Below are 16,962 nucleotides of genomic sequence, written 5' to 3'. Positions count from 1 at the left end.
CCGGAGCACCGCCGATAAATCCACCATTGCCTTCACACTCATCTTTCATGAGGTTACTTTTAACATTGCCATGCCCTCCAGACCAAGCATCATTCCAGAGGAGGTGAGCAGCTCAGGTTTGGGTGAGAGGAGGCGATTCCTTCACCTGCAGCTCCCACACATGCCCAGGGTACCCTAGAGTGCTGGGTACCCACTCGCTCCCTATCAGTGCTTTGCGTGGCTCCTGGGCAGAGCACAGCACGGAATTGATTGCATCAACACCCTCCATGTACCAAAGAACAACAACAAAAAAAGAGTAAAAACAGACGTAAAAGGAATGAAAATGTATGGCTACAGCAGTTTTTCTTCATTTTTTCCATCCTTCCAGGGAAAGCTGCCTCTCTCCCGTCCATTGCTGCCGCCACTTCCAACACGTGAGTAACTTTCCTGGAGTGATACCACTTGGTTGTGAGCAGTCACCAGATGAAAGATTTTCAGCACATGAAGTCATGCTGCGGCTCTCCTCTCTCCCGGTGTCTCACAGCCTGACTTCCTCGATGCCCTCCATACCCACAGGAGATCAGCAGCAACAACACAGCAGTACTCCGTCTCCTAAATTCTCAGCAGGGAAATGGCTAGGGCTATTTTTGTTTGTTTGTTAGCTCAGGACAGATCCCTCTGTGCTGAAAATACAAATGCCCAAATAAATTCTGTTAACAACAGTTTCGGCTGAGGTCACAAATAAACAGAAGTCAGCACTCAGCTACGTTTTCTTCCATAGTAAGTGCCAAGAAACCACCACCGGAGTTCTGGGCTGCTTCATCCCTAACTTGTGCTCATCATACTAGAAACACAGTGAATTTACAGTGGAACAATCCAGACCTTTATCACAGAACTAAGAAAGTAATTTTAAGTCCATGAAATATGAAAAAAATTACAAGAATACTTGACGTGATGTCTGTGGTATTTTCAGAGAGACTGGCTGCAATTCCAAGCACACTAAGGAGGGTACGAAGGGACAGATCCACGGATGGTTTCAAAATTGGGCTCCCTACCAAAATACATATTTACTTGTTTGACCATGATGCTGCCAGATGAGACACACTGTTCTTTCAGAAAACATACCCCATTTCACAACTTTCCCCAAAATACACTTCCTTTTACTTTTGTGCACACCTTACCGTACAACAAACACAAGCATCTAAAACACAAGCAAACAGACTGGGATTCACAAACCGCCAGAGTTTCCTAATCACGGGGTTCTTCTCCCTGCATCAGAAAAAAATAAATCCCGCGCTGCTTGGCATGCCAACATATTATTTTAAATAAGTAGGAAGGCTGAATGAAAGTCCCCCTTCATCTCCCAAACCTCAAGAGAAAATGAAGGAGTTATTTCCAGAGCACGTACTCAATGACCACCCAGCAAAGCGCATTCATTTTGGTCAGGCTTCACAAGTCCCGCACCACACCTAATGAACATGCTGCCTTCTGATGCCTCTTCCCCCGCCAGTGTGAGAGGATTAAAAATACATGTGGAAAAAAAGAAAACAAAACAGCCCTGAAAAATTCTGGTATGAATGCCTCTCCCTTTAATTTCCCCGGTGTTTGTTCCTGTTCCCTTGGAGGAAGCTGTCACCTCAAGCGTGAGGTCTGCCTTACCGTTTCAGCAGCTACTTGTGTTGCAAGGAAAATAAATAAGTAAATACATTTTTTAAAAAAACAGCAATGGGAATTTTTGAAGAGGAAACGTGCGGGATGGGATGGCTGCTGCAGGAGCAGGCGCTTGGCTCACCCCATCCATCCCCACTGGCAGAGTTCGGCCTAAGCAGTCCCGCTCTCAAAGCCTGGGGGCTACCATGGCTGTTGTGGCCTACACCGCTTAGTCTTCTGCTCAAGGGATACTTGCTGTGGGGTTACCTATTTCTCCAGACACTGGGAGAATAAAAATTATTAGTTACAAGAGCTCTTGGTCAGGTGTTAGTGCTTCCTCACTGCTGAGCGGTTTCTTCGCTTCAACAAGCGCATCTCCCAGCGTGGTCTCTGCACAGCAAGTCTGAGCTAGGTGCGACTGAGGTAAAAATATAATGGTAATGGACTGAGGTAAAAATATATGATAAAAGGATAAAGCAAATGCTTCGAAATAACCAAACAGCTGCCAGCTGGGAAACACAGAGCTCATGTCCTACCAGCACCTTAACTCTCGTCCCATTTCTTCGGGAAATATCAGCACTGCTCAGTGCGTACTCTCAGCTCTGGAAATATTTCACATCCTCGACCACAAATGAAGTGATACAGATGTGCTTTTCCATAAAGCTGGGAAAAGAAGGCTCTGTGGCCAGGGAAAGGCAAGGTTTCCAGTCACGGCTTGAGGCTGGGGGAACGGGGCGGCCGCACAGAGGGTGCTGGTGGTGGGGTTGGGGCCTGTCCTCCTGCCCCCATCCACCAGCTCCACCTTCCTCAGGCTCTCAAGTCACTGCTGAACCACCTCTTAAACGCGCCCTGTGAAACTCCCACAGCATTTTATCAACCAGTTGCCTTGAAGGAAATCCAGCTTACTGCTGCTCTAGCACCACCACCACCCCACCCCTCAAAAAATAAAGCCTAGGAACAATTTTCGTTGAAGAGGAACCTACTAAGAAAGGCTCTGTGTCAGAGGCTGATTCCTAAAACTTTAGTCACAACCCCAAACCAGTAATTTCTCATGGTCTTCATTTATTTCACTCTTTCGCATAAAACTCTTCCCCACAAGCTTGCCCTTCATAACTGGAAGCAAACTGACCCCAAAACCTGGGAAGGTATTTTTGTTTTTGTTTTTTCCTGTGGGTAAGATACCAACAGGAGACTTTTTTTTTTTTTTTTTTTTTTTTTTTTAAAGCAGGTATTATTAGATGGGAGGTATAAATAGAGCCTAGGGAGGGCTCTTACAACCCATTCCTTGAACACACACCTCCCTGGCAGCAGCACACCGATGCTATTTCAGGTGGCACCTCCCATTCTTCACCCCTGGATTGCTGATAAAGGGTGGCAGCTTAAGTAGCCCAAGAAAGAAATGGTTACTTAAGGGCAAGCCTAGATACTTATTCCAAATAATAGGTTGGCCTGCCAAGCAGAGCAGGATTTATGTTTTGTGATGCTGGGAGAAGAACCCCATGATTAGGAAACTCTGGCATAAATACTTAAGGGCAAGAGTAAAAAGAGCATGTGTACGCGGCCCAGGGATAGTGATCCTCAGTTTTCCCCTCTGGCATCCATGGAAAGAGATTACCTCTCCAGTATTTCATTAGTGAACGGCGCTACGTGTTCCAGCAACTTGTGGAAAGAGTAGTAGCGCTGAGGTTAACGTCTTTGGTGAGGCTTTGTCTCAGGGTTTGGGAGATTTTGTTTCAATGCAGCATGGGGAAAGCAGCTGTCACCTTGATTAGAGTCCCCTCGTAACCGGACACTTCTCAAACAAATCCCAGCTCCTGCGGGCTCCCTGCTGTTTGGGCAAGGGGTTACTGATGGCTTCAAAAGCCAAGGTGCTGGCACACAGGGATGCTGAGGTCCCAGGAGGAACATGGGCTCGCTGTGCCTCCCGCCCCATCCAGCCCCGTGCCCGCTAGAGCACAACCCAGCTTCCAAGTAAACCCCAAGGCAGCGAGGAGCGCCATGCACAAGGTTTGGCTCAACACGCTCGCTTTCCAAAAAGCAGAGGGGATGAGGGATACGGTGCTCAAATCATCCACGTCTGCTTAAGTGCTTGACTTGTGTGCTGCCAGACACGGCTGGCTGGCCAGAGGTGGAGCAGCACAGCGACTCCTTCGCCCCACACCAGCCACCTCCAGTTTTTCCTTGCATTATGGTCTGGCTGGGATACACAAACCACTCCAAATCACTCCCCACAGGCACCTCTGTCACCCCCTGTCCCCTCATTGCTCCCCCTTTATCACCAGCAACCACCCTCAGCCAAGCCAGCAGAAGGATTCCCAGCGGTGGGCGAACAACCAGAGCAGACCCAATTTTTCATTTACCTCGTTTTCTGCTGTTGGATCCCGTGCTTGCAACACGAGACCAGAGAGCAGTGCCAATACTAGCAGTTACCTGGCTTGCTTGACAGCGTGAAAGCAGCAGGGAGGAAAAAAAATAAATAAATCAGCCTAATGAGGCTGGAAGCACAAGAGATTGTAGAGGAAAAGAGCAAATAAGGAACTTAAGACACAAATTACTATTAAGTGCACTACAGTTACTGCGTTCTGAGTGGTGGTGTTCAGAAATACCATTACCATGAGTCAAAAAACCATACTGAACAAAAAGGCTGCGTTTCTGGTAGGAAACCAGTAGTCTTACAACAACACTGCAGTGATAATGGCATGAGAAAATGTGTGAGTGACAGGTGAGACAGAATTTAAAAGCCCTCGGTTCAGGTTGCTTTGTTTGTTTTTATCTCACGATAAAAACAGCCTACGCCTACACCGCCAGTAACAAGGAAAACCTGAGCTCTATTGCAGTATGTGCTGTTGTGCCACTGCTGAAAAATAGGATTTCCCCCCCCTCCGTTTTCTTCTGAAGATGAAAGCCCATTAAGACATAACGTCGTCACTTCTGCTTTGATTTATCCCAAGGAAAGTCAAAGAACTCGTGCTATATCCTTCAACAGAAAAATTTACATAGCTCAGTGGACGATGTTTCATAATTAATGAGGTATTTCCCTGGAAAAGAAAGCAAACTTCTGTTTGTTAGACACTCCAAATTTTTGAGGTGTGCACTGGAAGAGGAGTTCAGCACAAGCACGAAGTCTGCTCTTACACACAGATCCAGCACTGTGCTGCAGGCTTTGCAATTATTCACAAAAAGACACAGCAAAAATAGTCTTTTTTAAAAAAAAATGTAATTGACAACTGCACGGCGCAGGAGAAGGGACCGCCTCTGCTTAATTGAAGGTCATTTCTGCTAAGCTGCATGCTATATTTACCACCTGGCTGGTAATGGCTGCTTTTATTCAAAACGCTCTGCAGTAAAATATATGCACATGTAGGGTAGGAAGACTCTCATTGAAACCTTCTGCAAGAAATTAGCAGAACGAGGAAGGCTTGCACACTTCCTTCGCAAAATTAGGTCAGGACTCCTTTGAACGGCTCCATTTGAAGGCTGTGCCAGATTCCAGATCAAATACTTTTTAGTGTGTTAGAACCAATGGCTTAAGAGATGAACTTTCTACACTGCTGATAATTATTGCTAGTGCTGTGCAGCGCCGCCTCTCTCTCCACCTGTGGATAATTATAAATAGCCTGCATTTTCCAGTCCCTGACATATGCCACCAGATCAACAGCATTTACAAAAAACATCCTTTGTAACCATGGGTCACACATTTCAAATATGACGACCACGTTAACTCCGCGCAGCTTGGGGAATTTGGATTTCCCCACACACACCCTTAACTAAACACTCCCTGAATATGCATGCATGGCCAGGTGATTAGCATCACAGCAAAAACGGGAAGATGGGAAGTGCCAAGCTCAGTGCCATCTCCTGCCCGTAAGGGCTTCAGGGCTACCCCCAAATACAGTTCCCCATTAGCCAAGCTGGGAAGGCAAAGACCAAAGAACTGGCCCTGGAAATATAAATCAGGTAATCATACAACTCAGCTTTACTGCTCACTCTCTGAGGAACAGGCAACAGAGCATGCTCGCTACCAGTCAGGTGAACTTTCATTAATAAACTGATCTGCAAATTATCTACAACGATGCCCAAACCCAAAGACTGCATGCTTCAAAAAGTAAAAAGAGCATTATATGGCCAGAGCAGTAACTTTAGGGTCAAATACACCTTTTGAGTATATAAGAGCACTGGTGGTAAGAAAATCTTTTTTTCTGCTCTTCAAATTCACAGCTGAGTTCACTCTAGCAAGCTTGGCTGTAAGGAACATTGGAAACATGCACAGAAACATCCTATTGCTGCTTGTTTTGCTTTCCACTCCGCTCTGCTCCCATTAGGTGACACTACTAATGGCACAGCTGGCACAGCTGTCTGCCCCAGACTCTTCTGAGGAGGTTTTCCAATTATATGAGCTGCATTAAACAACAAGAGAGGGAGAGATTAGCTTTTTCTGTGCACCTACAGAAAGCCACAGAGGGAAAAAAAAAAAATCTTGCTAATCCTCTCTTAGGATGCCTTCGTCTCTGATCACAAACAATTGCATGAACGCCACGTGAGCTACTCTACTACACAGGAATTGTGCCAGCTCCAACCACAATACAGCCACAATCTTCATGAAGAGGGATCCCACATACTTTGGTTGAGACTGGCAGCATTTATTAGAAGAATTTTTCTCAGTCTTCCCGAGAAAACAGTCCTCCTTTACATGCTTAAATCAGTTATAAGGTCCTCAGATTTTACGTGAAACTGCAAGAAGTACATGGTGAAGAAGTATCACAGAGACTTATATCTGTGTATTATAGGAAAACAAACAAACAAAAAAAAAAAAAACAAAGAAAAAACCACATTTTTTCCCCAGACAAAGTTTTTTTCCTATCATAAACCTATTCCCATCAAAGCTGCCTAATTCTTCCAGTGCATATGAAGATGAGAAAAACAAAAATTAAAGTGATAAACTCACAACCACAGTTGTATTACTAAATATTCACAAGCTCAAAGACTTCTTTAACCCATAGAAAAGATACACATTTCCCCAAAAAAGTCTCAGAAAACCTTCATCACTATTAAGTTTATCTGGCTTTTGGTGTTATGACAATTTATGCCACCAGGCAGTAGGCCAGTTGCAGGTCTCCACCTAAAGAGACCTACATCAAGATACCAGGTCACTAACTCTCGGTTAAGCGGGAGAGATACGGTCAGGAAAGTAGCATTAGTGAAATGACAAAACCCCAAGCCAGCCAAGGGTAGAATAAGCTTTTCAAGGTTTTGAATCGCAGTAAGAACAGGAACAAAAAGAAAGAAAAGGTCATTTCCCCTTTCTAATGCCCTACAGTAACAAAACAGACGAGAAGTGACATTTCCAGCACAGCAATACTATTAAGAGTACCCAATGCACTGCTGTTTTCAGCAGCTCTGAATTTCTCCCCATACAGCGAGGCTCAGCACAGTGTCAAGGGCATACCTGTGTCTCCCCACCCCAAAAGAAACACTGCTTAAGACAGAACCTGGAGTCCCACCAGGCCCCACAGAGATCTTCCCTTGAAGTGCCCAAGCATGGCCCTGCTCTTTGACCACGCATGGCTGCTTGGACTAAACACCACCACCAAGAAAAGCATTTCTGACACACAGCATGAGCAGAGGCGCATTCAGTCATCGCTGACCCTAAATTTTGCCTCCTTTGGGGGTGTTCAAGGAGAGGTTGGACGTGGTGCTTAGGGACATGGTTCAGTGGGTGACATTGGTGGTAGGGGAGTGGTTGGACCAGGTGATCTTGAAGGTCTCTTCCAACCTTACTGTTTCTGTGATTCTTTTATTTCCAGTGACTACTGCACCCGGGCACCTGAGGAAACACGCTGGTTGTTGACCGGTGCCCATGGGGCCCACCTTCCTCACCCTGAAGGCCTGTGCACCCAGGCCATCAAGCCACAGTGGGGTTTCCAAACATTATTCAACAGGCTGGAGATAAGGCTGTTAAACGATATCAATTTATCTTTTTAGTATCCCTCCCCTTCACATCCCAACAGATGCTCCGTCAGAAGGACCCCAGCTGGTGCCAGAACAGCAGAAAAGACCTCCTGGTTAGCCACAGGCCTTCCTCGGCCACCTCCCGCTCACGGCCAAACTCTATGGAAACTTCTGGAAGCAGCCATGTTTCCACGCAGCACACAGACATATCCAGCAAAGATTTTGGTCAAAAGGGAGGAAAAGCTGAAGAAAGTCTGACAAATTCAGTCAACTCAAGCTGCAACATGGCTATAGGATTACAGCTGAGCTGGAAGACCACTGGTGCCACAACGACGCTGGTGCCAGCCAGGACAGTCCAGGTACTGATCTATGCATTCACTCCCTTGCTATTATTTCTACTTTTTTTTCTTTTTTCCTATTTAGTAAGATTTTTGTTTTTCCCAATGCACTCATGTTTCACAGTGACAAACACATTCCTGTCCCCTTACCAAGGCTCTGAGGACAGAGGGAAGGCTTTGCTGGAGAATAAAATCAAAAGCACCTGTTAGTGCCACAAAGGATCAAATCATATTTAGGGAGGAAAACTGCTGCAAAACTGTCGCGTTAAATTACAAGTAAAGAAACGAGAGGAAAAATATACGTAAAGACCACCTTGTGTTTAAGGCTTTTTTCCTGGCAAATAAGGTCAGGGAAGCCGTTCTTCCCAGTCTGATTCCAGGCCAGGAGAACTACTGAAAAAACTTTGAGCCCGGCCTTGTTCTGTTTATTGAACTGTCAGTTCTTGTGTTCTGCAGGATATTTCTTTTCCTGACACTTGAAAGGCATACAGCCTTTCATAAAAGACACACGCACAAAAGTACATGAGGGTATATGTAAAATTGAGACCTATGTAGAATAAAGATCGACATAAAATACACACAAAGTTTCAAAGAACTTCCAAGATAGAATTGCAACACCTACAGAGAGCTCGGTGCTGAATGCTCTGTGCAGTACAGCCTCTATACACTCTTAATTTCAAACACCCTTCAAGAAGCTTCATTTCATACCACAAGACAAGAATTTCGGAGGTATATACGGCACCTTGGTAACTTTCCATTTCTATCCCCACGATTAGTCATCTTTGTTGTTCTGCCATGGAGAAAGAGAGTGAGTTCCACATGCTGCAGATGCTTAAGTCACTAATAATCCTATGGTATTAATCCTCTAACACTGTCTGCTGCCCCAGCAGTGCTTGAGAAGTTCTCACCTTCTCACAATGAGACTTACACAAGCCAGTCGCTGACATAACCGATTTCACACACTCTGTTCGTGGACACTCCATCATCTCCTTGCTGCACAAACTCTCACATTAGCCAAGCTTGCACTGCCACCAGTGGCTTGTGCGAGCACCGAGCACCCGTGAGCTCCTGGCTGGAAGGAGACACAGCCCCACAGCCAGGATTGGGATGGGATGCTCTGCAACCCAGACAGCTCACAGTCCTGTTTCTCAGCAGTATTACTTTATGCACATCCTTGCTGCAGGAATTATTGCTATTTTTAGGGCTAAGCCATACCTATTTTTATTTATGCAATGTCACAAATTTAAATTCAATGGGAGCTTGATTTTTGCATGTCCCGGTGATGGAGCATTTCCATCGCTTTGAACTAGCTTCACCCTCCCGCTTTGCTTCCCTTGCAGGTTTTCATTTTAAATAATAATAACACCATCAATGTCACACCTCCGTGACTGTATATGTGAATGAGGAACTGCACAATACTTGAAAGTGATTTGAAAGGAAAGGCTTTGTGCAGGCTTTCACCCAGTAATCAGTTTAAGTGACACGCTGATTCTGGGATCTCCACATTCAGGGTGAGCAAGGATAATTAACCCAGCAAAGGAAGAATCTGTCTTCTGGACAGCTGTCCTCTCCTGGAAGATGCACCAAGCTAATATCAGCCTTCCCCTGCAGACCCCAGTATGAAAAGCAAACAAAACTCAGCTCTTAAAGCAAAAAAGGAGACCAAGTTCATGGGGTTTGGCTGGTCACAGCTGTGTCCTCCAGCTGTTGTGTCCAGCCAGGTGTTCCCACAGGTACCTCAGGGTCACCAAAACCCACCGGGGCACAGCTGGGCTTAATGTCTTAGATAGGCATTGCCTGTCTATCTAATGGCAGGCAGTGAACATACCAGAAAGGATCCCAGGGAAGACAGGAAAGATGAAGGACCTAGTTAGGCTGTCGCTTCATGTGGCAGCAAGCAGATTACAATTTTTCTCTCAAAACATTCTTAGACTGGAGGCCACAGCGGTCACACACCCAGGCACTCCCCGAGAAGTACTTCACCTCCCATGCTGTACTGCTTCAGCTGTGTTTCCCACAGCTCTGCGAGACCACTTACACTCACACTTGTGAAATACTGTTCAGAAAATAGGGACGGGGCCCACTTCACGCCGCTTTGAAAGGTGACAAGTGACCTCCATCAATGTGGAAGCACCTCTAGAGAAAATTATGCCATATTATGGTTAATCAAGCAGGAGCAACACGTCTGACAACATAATATTTAAATCCAGACAATACATGCTGGTTGTTAATCAGTGGTACTTTCTGAACATTTTGATTCAGTTCCTGCCTAGTCCACAGGCTGTTTGACCTTCTGCAAGTCCCTCTGTCTCCTTACCTTTAATAAGAGTACAAAATAGGTATTTATCTTCACACTCGCAACTCAAACACAGCCAAGCGGGTTTTTATTTGAACTTTCCCCAAATCAATTCACCTTTGGAACAAAACAATTTAGCTCAGAAGAGCGGTTTCTGAGGAAGTTGTTTATATATAAACTAAAAATAGTGATTTCAGACGGAGCGCCCAGCTCAGGCTTCAGTTGAGCACGGCTTGTGTGACACGCTAATAGCCTGTCCAGAGACAAGGCCAAGTCCTGCAGATTCCTCAACACCCTATTAGTCATTATTTCACTTTAGATGAACCCCCCTCCTTGAGGCATTGACAAAAATCATTTGTTCCACGCAAAAGTACTTGTTGCAAATGGTTGTTAAACACTTTTTTTCCCTCCTACTGCAATCAGTTTTCCAATACGCTGGAGGATTACATGTATTTTGTATTTCTGCCTAAATATCTAGTATGCTTTTGAAAGCATCCCTCAGGGCTGAGCTAATCAAGAAAACAACATACAGACGGAGAACTGTCATTATTACAGGGTCAAACACTAATGCAGCCTTTACTCGAGAGATTGCAAATTATATTTCAACGTGAGGAAGAGAAATCTTGTTCCCAAATCAGCGAATAGTGCCATGTAACCTCTGAATAAATTACTAGTCCTGAAAAGATTACAGATAGCAGTTTATTATCGTCTTGTAAGCATGAACTGAAGATAACCAAACAAGAATCTGTTCGCAGAAGAGCCCCAAGTAATTTTCTCATGCTTGCTGCAAGGCGGAAAGTAAAGCGACTTGAACGCGGACCAAATTGCTTGCTCATTACTTGTGCATTCTCTCCCAAATGCAGCAACACAGAGGGCATCTTTATGACTTACATTCAAGCAGGGTCTTACATGGGGCCTAGAATAAGCTTTCCATTCTCAAACACAACATTTCTGTTAAAAATCCTGGTCAGTCAGATCTATTCAGATGACAAAGGAGCACTTTTCCGTAAGTAGACAAGAGTCCTTTGTTCAGCCTCTGCGGCTCACTAAAGCCTGTAATTCTTGGCCATAAGGAAAATGTTTAAACTGTCAATGGCAAAAGTCAATTTGGGGAGATAATGCAATTAATAAATGCCACCCATATGCTTCTGCTTGACGTTTTATAAGGACAATCGGCCACGAAGAGAAGGGCAAACAGAGAGCTCTACAAGCAACTGGCTGCTCTTCCAGGAGCTTGGCCGCTGCACGTAGGGACGAGCTCTTCCCCAAGCCCAGGACACCCTGCCCAAAAGTGGCCATGTCCCCCAGCGAGGACAGCAGACAGCTCTCCACCACCCTCTCCAGAGTCAGCAGATTGTGACTGTGTGTTTGAAGTGGGGTTTTCCTTAACTTGCACCTCTGCTAGCCAAGAAATCGGGCCTTGACCTCCGGTAGCCAAGAAATCAGGCCTCCATCTGGTCATCCTGAGATTGCACTTAAGATTACAACCACAGAAACTTAGATCCCTCAAAACTTCAAACAAACCCACGGCTCGTGGCTCGCTCGCCAGCGTCCACCATCTCCATCCCACTAGCTGCAGCAATCCCTGCACACCTACCACAGAGGCTTCACCTGCCCAAGAACCACAACCCCGGCACCCGACTTCAAACTGGGAGATATTTGTCCTGACTCGCCCTTGAAGCCGAGGCTCTCATCTTCTTCCCCGATAGGGATCTAGAAAAAAATGCAGAGAAAACATCTCTGCACTGTAGGCCTGAATATTAAGTCAGTTCCAATGCAGACCTCGGGGCTCAGATATTAAAAAGAGAAACTGCCTCCGTGTTTGATCTCGGGTCAGGAATCATCTATCCTTTAATTTTTAAAAGATAAGCTAACCTGGGAGGGAAACCTAGTCCCAGAAAGCGGCTCCGGAGAACATACAAATAGGGGGAGGCTTCCAGCAGCGACTTCGCTGCAGCACCAGAAGGGCAAAACCCGCGGCTGGAGGCGAAAGCCAGAGCTCTCCCAAATTTCCTGCGGGTGATGGCACGGTGCTGAGCCAGGGTGAGGGGAGCAGCCCGTCGGACGGCGCTGGCTGGCTCCGGTTGCTGCCACACCACGGAGCACTGGGCAGGACTTGGCTAATTTTGTGGTGAGAAGCAGCTCACGTGAGCTGGGGAAGGCTGGAAATGAATCGGGACCAAAAAGTTTCCTATCTTCCTTCGGAGCTCGGTCAGTGACGCGGATTTAACATGCTTGGGAGAGGCCCTCGCAGCACGTAAATCTGAAACACCACCTCTCTCTGCTCCAACTGCTGTCTCCAAAGCCTAGCTGCGGGTTTCACAAACTAAACCAAACAAACATGCCTCCTCTCTGACACAGTATCAATCCTCCGAATTTCAAAAGTAACCATTAGGAACAAACGCAGGCAAATCACAGCTTCTGAAACGTAAACATTTCTGAGAAACAAACCAAATATTACCCCGGTATCCTCCTTCAATAACTGCATTTGTGTCAACAAAGCTGTGCTCAGGCGCTTGCAGAAGGCACAGCAAGACCACACAGTTGATGTCGATGCCGCAGTGCTTGCATTTCACTCAATGCATGCAAACCAACCCTGCATGTGCATTGCTGGGGGAGCTGGCGTGAAGCAAAGCCCCCCGACTCCAGAAACACCACGAAGCAAGACGAGAGACTCGATTCTCCTGGTGGTGAGAGCAGCACCCGTACGGTGCGGTATGCACAGCAGCCTGCCAGCCAGCAAAGCTTCCCTACAGCCAGCTTTGGCTCGCCGAGGGGATTAGAGCACCAGGCAGGCTCTGGAAAACCATTAGTCCCACTGGCGTGGAGCAGGAAGAAGCGGAAAGGTTTATCAGCTTCTGCAGAATGGGAACTGACAAGGACAGCGAGATACTTGGCGCTGCTCTCTGTTGCTATTAAAATCAGCAAGCGCTGCCTCCTGCTATCATCAGGGCTGAACCCAAGCTCTTAAAAGACACACCGGACCTCTCACTTACACAGCTCGCCTTCTCTATCCAGCAGCTTTACATCCCTCTCTCTCCCTCTCCTAAAAGCAAACCAGGAAAACTTTACAGTACCTACAAAGCACTTTTTTTCCTTTTCCACTCAAGCCAAGCCTGGGTGAATCCCCACAGCACCTCCACGCCTGCTGGCATTACAGGACCTGGCTCTAACCTGACGTCCCCCTTGCCCAGCAAACCACCCCAAAAGCCCTGGCTACCATCAACCAAATTAGCTGTGGGTGATGCTGGCCAGCAGGCACGGCCTGGCACAGACAGGACGGGCTCAATTGTGCCCTCTTTCTGTCCCCAAATCTCTGCATCACAGACTGGAAAACGCCAGGGCGCACGGGCACGCTGCTCCCACTTCAGGAGCAGGATGCATCTCTGGTATGTTTCTAACACGACTCTGACATCAGTGTGGTCCTCCCCAGTAAATAGCAGGGTTTGTTGGTTTCGTGAAGCAAACACAAGGAATTTGTGGCTTCAGAAAAGAGAGTCTCCTGTTGCCCTCCCCTCCCCTGCTAAAAAAATCTCTTGCATCATTTACCTCATCAGGAAGGAGAAATGTTTAGCTTATCGCCTTGCCAAAACAACAACAATAACAGCAGAATCAAACAAAGGGGGAGATTTGGAGCTGAAGCCACTTGACAATCCTCCAGGAGCTAGCAGGGTGTTTTTTTTAAGCATCCGTATAAAACTCCTGTTCCGACCAGGACAGCACTCTGCACAGACAACGCATTTGGCATCCGTGTTTTCCCAGAGACCGCTCTACAAAATCCAGCCTTAAGGGACCACGTAGCCACTGCCAGACACAGCGAAAGAAAAAAAATAAGTGGTGGGGGGGAACAAAACCAAACCAAACCTCGCCTCCCTTTACTTTTCCGATCTCTCCACAACTTTTTGGCAGCAGCAAGGGCGCTGCACCAGGGCCAGGCTCCCCCCATGCCCCGCACCGGTGCGCCCCGACAGCCTGCCTCCTGCTGCAGGAGCCTGTTCATCCTACGGCCAAAAAAAAATCATAAAACTTAATACTTTTACTAATTGCTGCGGCGGTTTAATAGTCACTACGCCAGCGGAGAAGTCGGTGAGGACGGCGTTTCTGTAAAATTAAAAGCCATCGTACCTCATTAGCGAGGGGTAGCGCAGTTACGCTCAGCGGAAGCAGGAGTTGGTGCCGCACACAACTCATTTTTTAATTAGTCCTTAGGAAAAGGGTTTTGCAACCGTGCCCTAAGAAATCACTAATATAACGAGCCAGATTTCATGAAGGCTGTGAGCGGGCTCGTCCATCCGACAGCCAGACAACTTCGGAAGGGAATCGGTGCCGGTGACATTATTTAGTGTTATAGCAGCTCCTTTTAATTGGATTAAATCGCCGTGCTGTTTTCATTTCATACCGAGACCTCAAGTTGCTCTTTCCCCAATATCTGCCCCGAGGCTGCAACCGTGTCGCCCGCATGCCCCCTTCCCTCCAGACAGCCTCAAAGCAGCCACGGAGAAGCCCCAAACCCTCCTCCAGCTCCATGCCGCTGACGGGTGGGCTCGTTTAGATGGCAAACAGCTTTTTGGGAAGCGGGAACCCCGAAAAAGGGAATTAATCGCGTTAAGCAGCGCTCCCCGGCCAGCCGGCACCGGGCGCCCCCAGACCCCAAGGCGAGCCCCCGGCCCCATGCGGCACAGCCGGGGCCGGGCAGCGGCCGCCCCCATGTCCCGTCCCAAGCTCCCGTCCCGTCCCAGCGCTCACTCACCGGCTGCCCGGAGGCGCAGGCCACGAAGCTGAGGGCTAGCACTAGCCACACGCCCCGCATTATTCCCGCGGGGCCGGGCACGAAGGAGAAAAGCGGGGCCGCGGCCGCTCGGCAGCGCCCGCCCGGCCACGGGGCTGTGGGGATGGGGCGGGTGAGGGGGGGGGGGGGGGCACCCTCCGGCCCCCTCCGCTCCGCCCGGAGGGGCAAAACTGCCCAAAGCCGGGGCTGGGGGTGCTGCTGAGGGTGCTGAGGGTGCTGCTGAGGGTGCTGCTGAAGGTGCTGAGGGTGCTGCTGCTCCTCCGGCTGCCTCCCTCCTTCCCCCGCCCCGAGTGCTCGGCGGCGGCGGCGCGGCTCCCAGTTAAACCCCGCAGAAATTCCTGCAGGATTACCGCACAGATTGGCAGCTCCCCCAGCCAGTGGAAGGAGGCGGCGCCGCTCTCGCAAATTCAAGCAACTTTCCTCCCCTCCACCCCCTCTTCACCCTCCTTTTTCCCTCCCTCCCTTTCCCAAACCTCCACCCCCGCCCCGGCCTCCCCTCCTTCGTCCTCCTCCCTCCCCCAAGTGGAAAACATGAGCAGCGCCGCGGGCTGGCCCCGTATGAAAGCAGGGACCCGGGAAGCCTCCCTCCGGTTTAATTTCATTATTTATTTCGTTATTTTTTTAATTAATCTCTCCGAGGGAAGCCTGCCCGCTGCCGCGTGGTTGCAGCGCCGGATCCGGCCGCCGCTGCCCCTTGCCCCCCTCCCCTGTCAGCCTGGAAGGCAGCGTCAGGTGTCGGGGTGTGTGTGTAAAAATAATAGGACACGGGTTAAAAATCACGCTGTTGGGGTCCCCTCTTGGCTCTCTGCCCCCATATTTTTCAGGCTTTTCTCCCTCAGCCAGGAGACTCGGAAAGTTTTAGCAGTGAGAGGGTGGCGAGCGGCAGAGGGCTGCGGCTCGCCCCCAGTCAGGAGGATCTGGGAGCTGTGCTTTCAGACCCAGTATTTCAGGAATCGACAGCACCGAGAAGCCAAAGCAAGAAGTCTCGCCGTGACGAGCCCGTGCTGTTTCGCAGCTGGGGAAAATGGTGGCATTGCGGAGCTGAGGAGCCTCGGCCTGAGCCAGGCGCCTTTGCTGGTGTGATCCCACCACCCAACAAGTCCATATATTTATCAGGCGGATGTGAAAGCGATGTGTATCCCTCCTGCTCACATTCAGAAAGCTCAGGCTGGGCCTCGTAGCCTGGCTAGGGTGGCCAAATGCCCATAATGGTCACTGCTGGCCTAGCCAAGCCCGTCCTTCTTCCAGGCCCCTGCCCTAGAGGCAGCCAGCAGAGACCCAAGGAGAAGCGGGGTGAGAAGCTGGAGCAGTGGGTTGAGGCTCCCCGGGGTCAGTACTTCACATCCTTCACCTTGCTTGCCCTTCACATTCAGGTGGTGGTGAGATCCCAGCTGCCTTCAGGCCCTGCTCTGATTGCCTTCCTGTCACCACAGGGTAATGCAATAAAACACAATTCATTTAGCACAAGCAGGCTGCCACCTCCCCAGCCTCTCCCAGATGAAGGTGCACCTCTGTGCAGGACACTTGTCCCCAGAGGGTAGGTGGCCGTGCTGTCTGTGACCCTGTCCCAGCAATGTGGTGCCTCTCAACAGCTCCTGCATGTGCTGGTCCACCTCCCAGACACACCATGTCATTGATTTTTAGGCTGCGTTCACCACGGAAATCTTGCCAGATTCCCAACGGTCTGGAGGGTGTCGCACACGAGCGGATTGTTTAAGAGATTCCTTCCCCTTCAAAGCCCGTTGCAAATATTTAGGGCCCGGTTCTGTGTATCCTCTGCCTTGACAGGTGGCTGGATCGCAACCTAACGAAGTGAGCAACAATTTCACTACATTTGGATGGGGGAGAGTGAAGCACAGTGAAGCAAGGGGAGGAAGGATCCGGCTGGGCCAAATGTGCAGGATCCGGGGTCCTACAGGCATCCCCGTCTGCAGGGGTGGGAGGCCTGAAGAGGCTGCAGT

The 16,962-nt window shown here is 48.7% G+C and overlaps 1 protein-coding gene across 1 annotated transcript in view; it reads right to left on the bottom strand.

Annotated features, from left to right (window-relative positions):
* SDC2 (syndecan 2) overlaps positions 1 to 15,384 on the bottom strand; it is a 57,645-nt gene extending 42,261 nt beyond the window's left edge. Inside the window, exon 1 of the mRNA XM_084282917.1 lies at positions 14,963 to 15,384. Within this exon, the coding sequence (XP_084139043.1) occupies positions 14,963 to 15,022 (60 nt within the window). The 5' untranslated portion in view covers positions 15,023 to 15,384. The remainder of the gene's footprint in view (positions 1 to 14,962) is intronic.
* Between the last annotated feature and the right edge of the window lie 1,578 nt (positions 15,385 to 16,962).

This window comes from Netta rufina, assembly GCF_964035555.1.
Source record: "Netta rufina genome assembly, chromosome: 2".
Classification (NCBI taxonomy): Eukaryota; Metazoa; Chordata; class Aves; order Anseriformes; family Anatidae; genus Netta; species Netta rufina.
The sequence above is the reverse complement of the archived record's forward strand: the minus strand, read 5'-3'. Positions and strand labels throughout refer to the sequence as shown.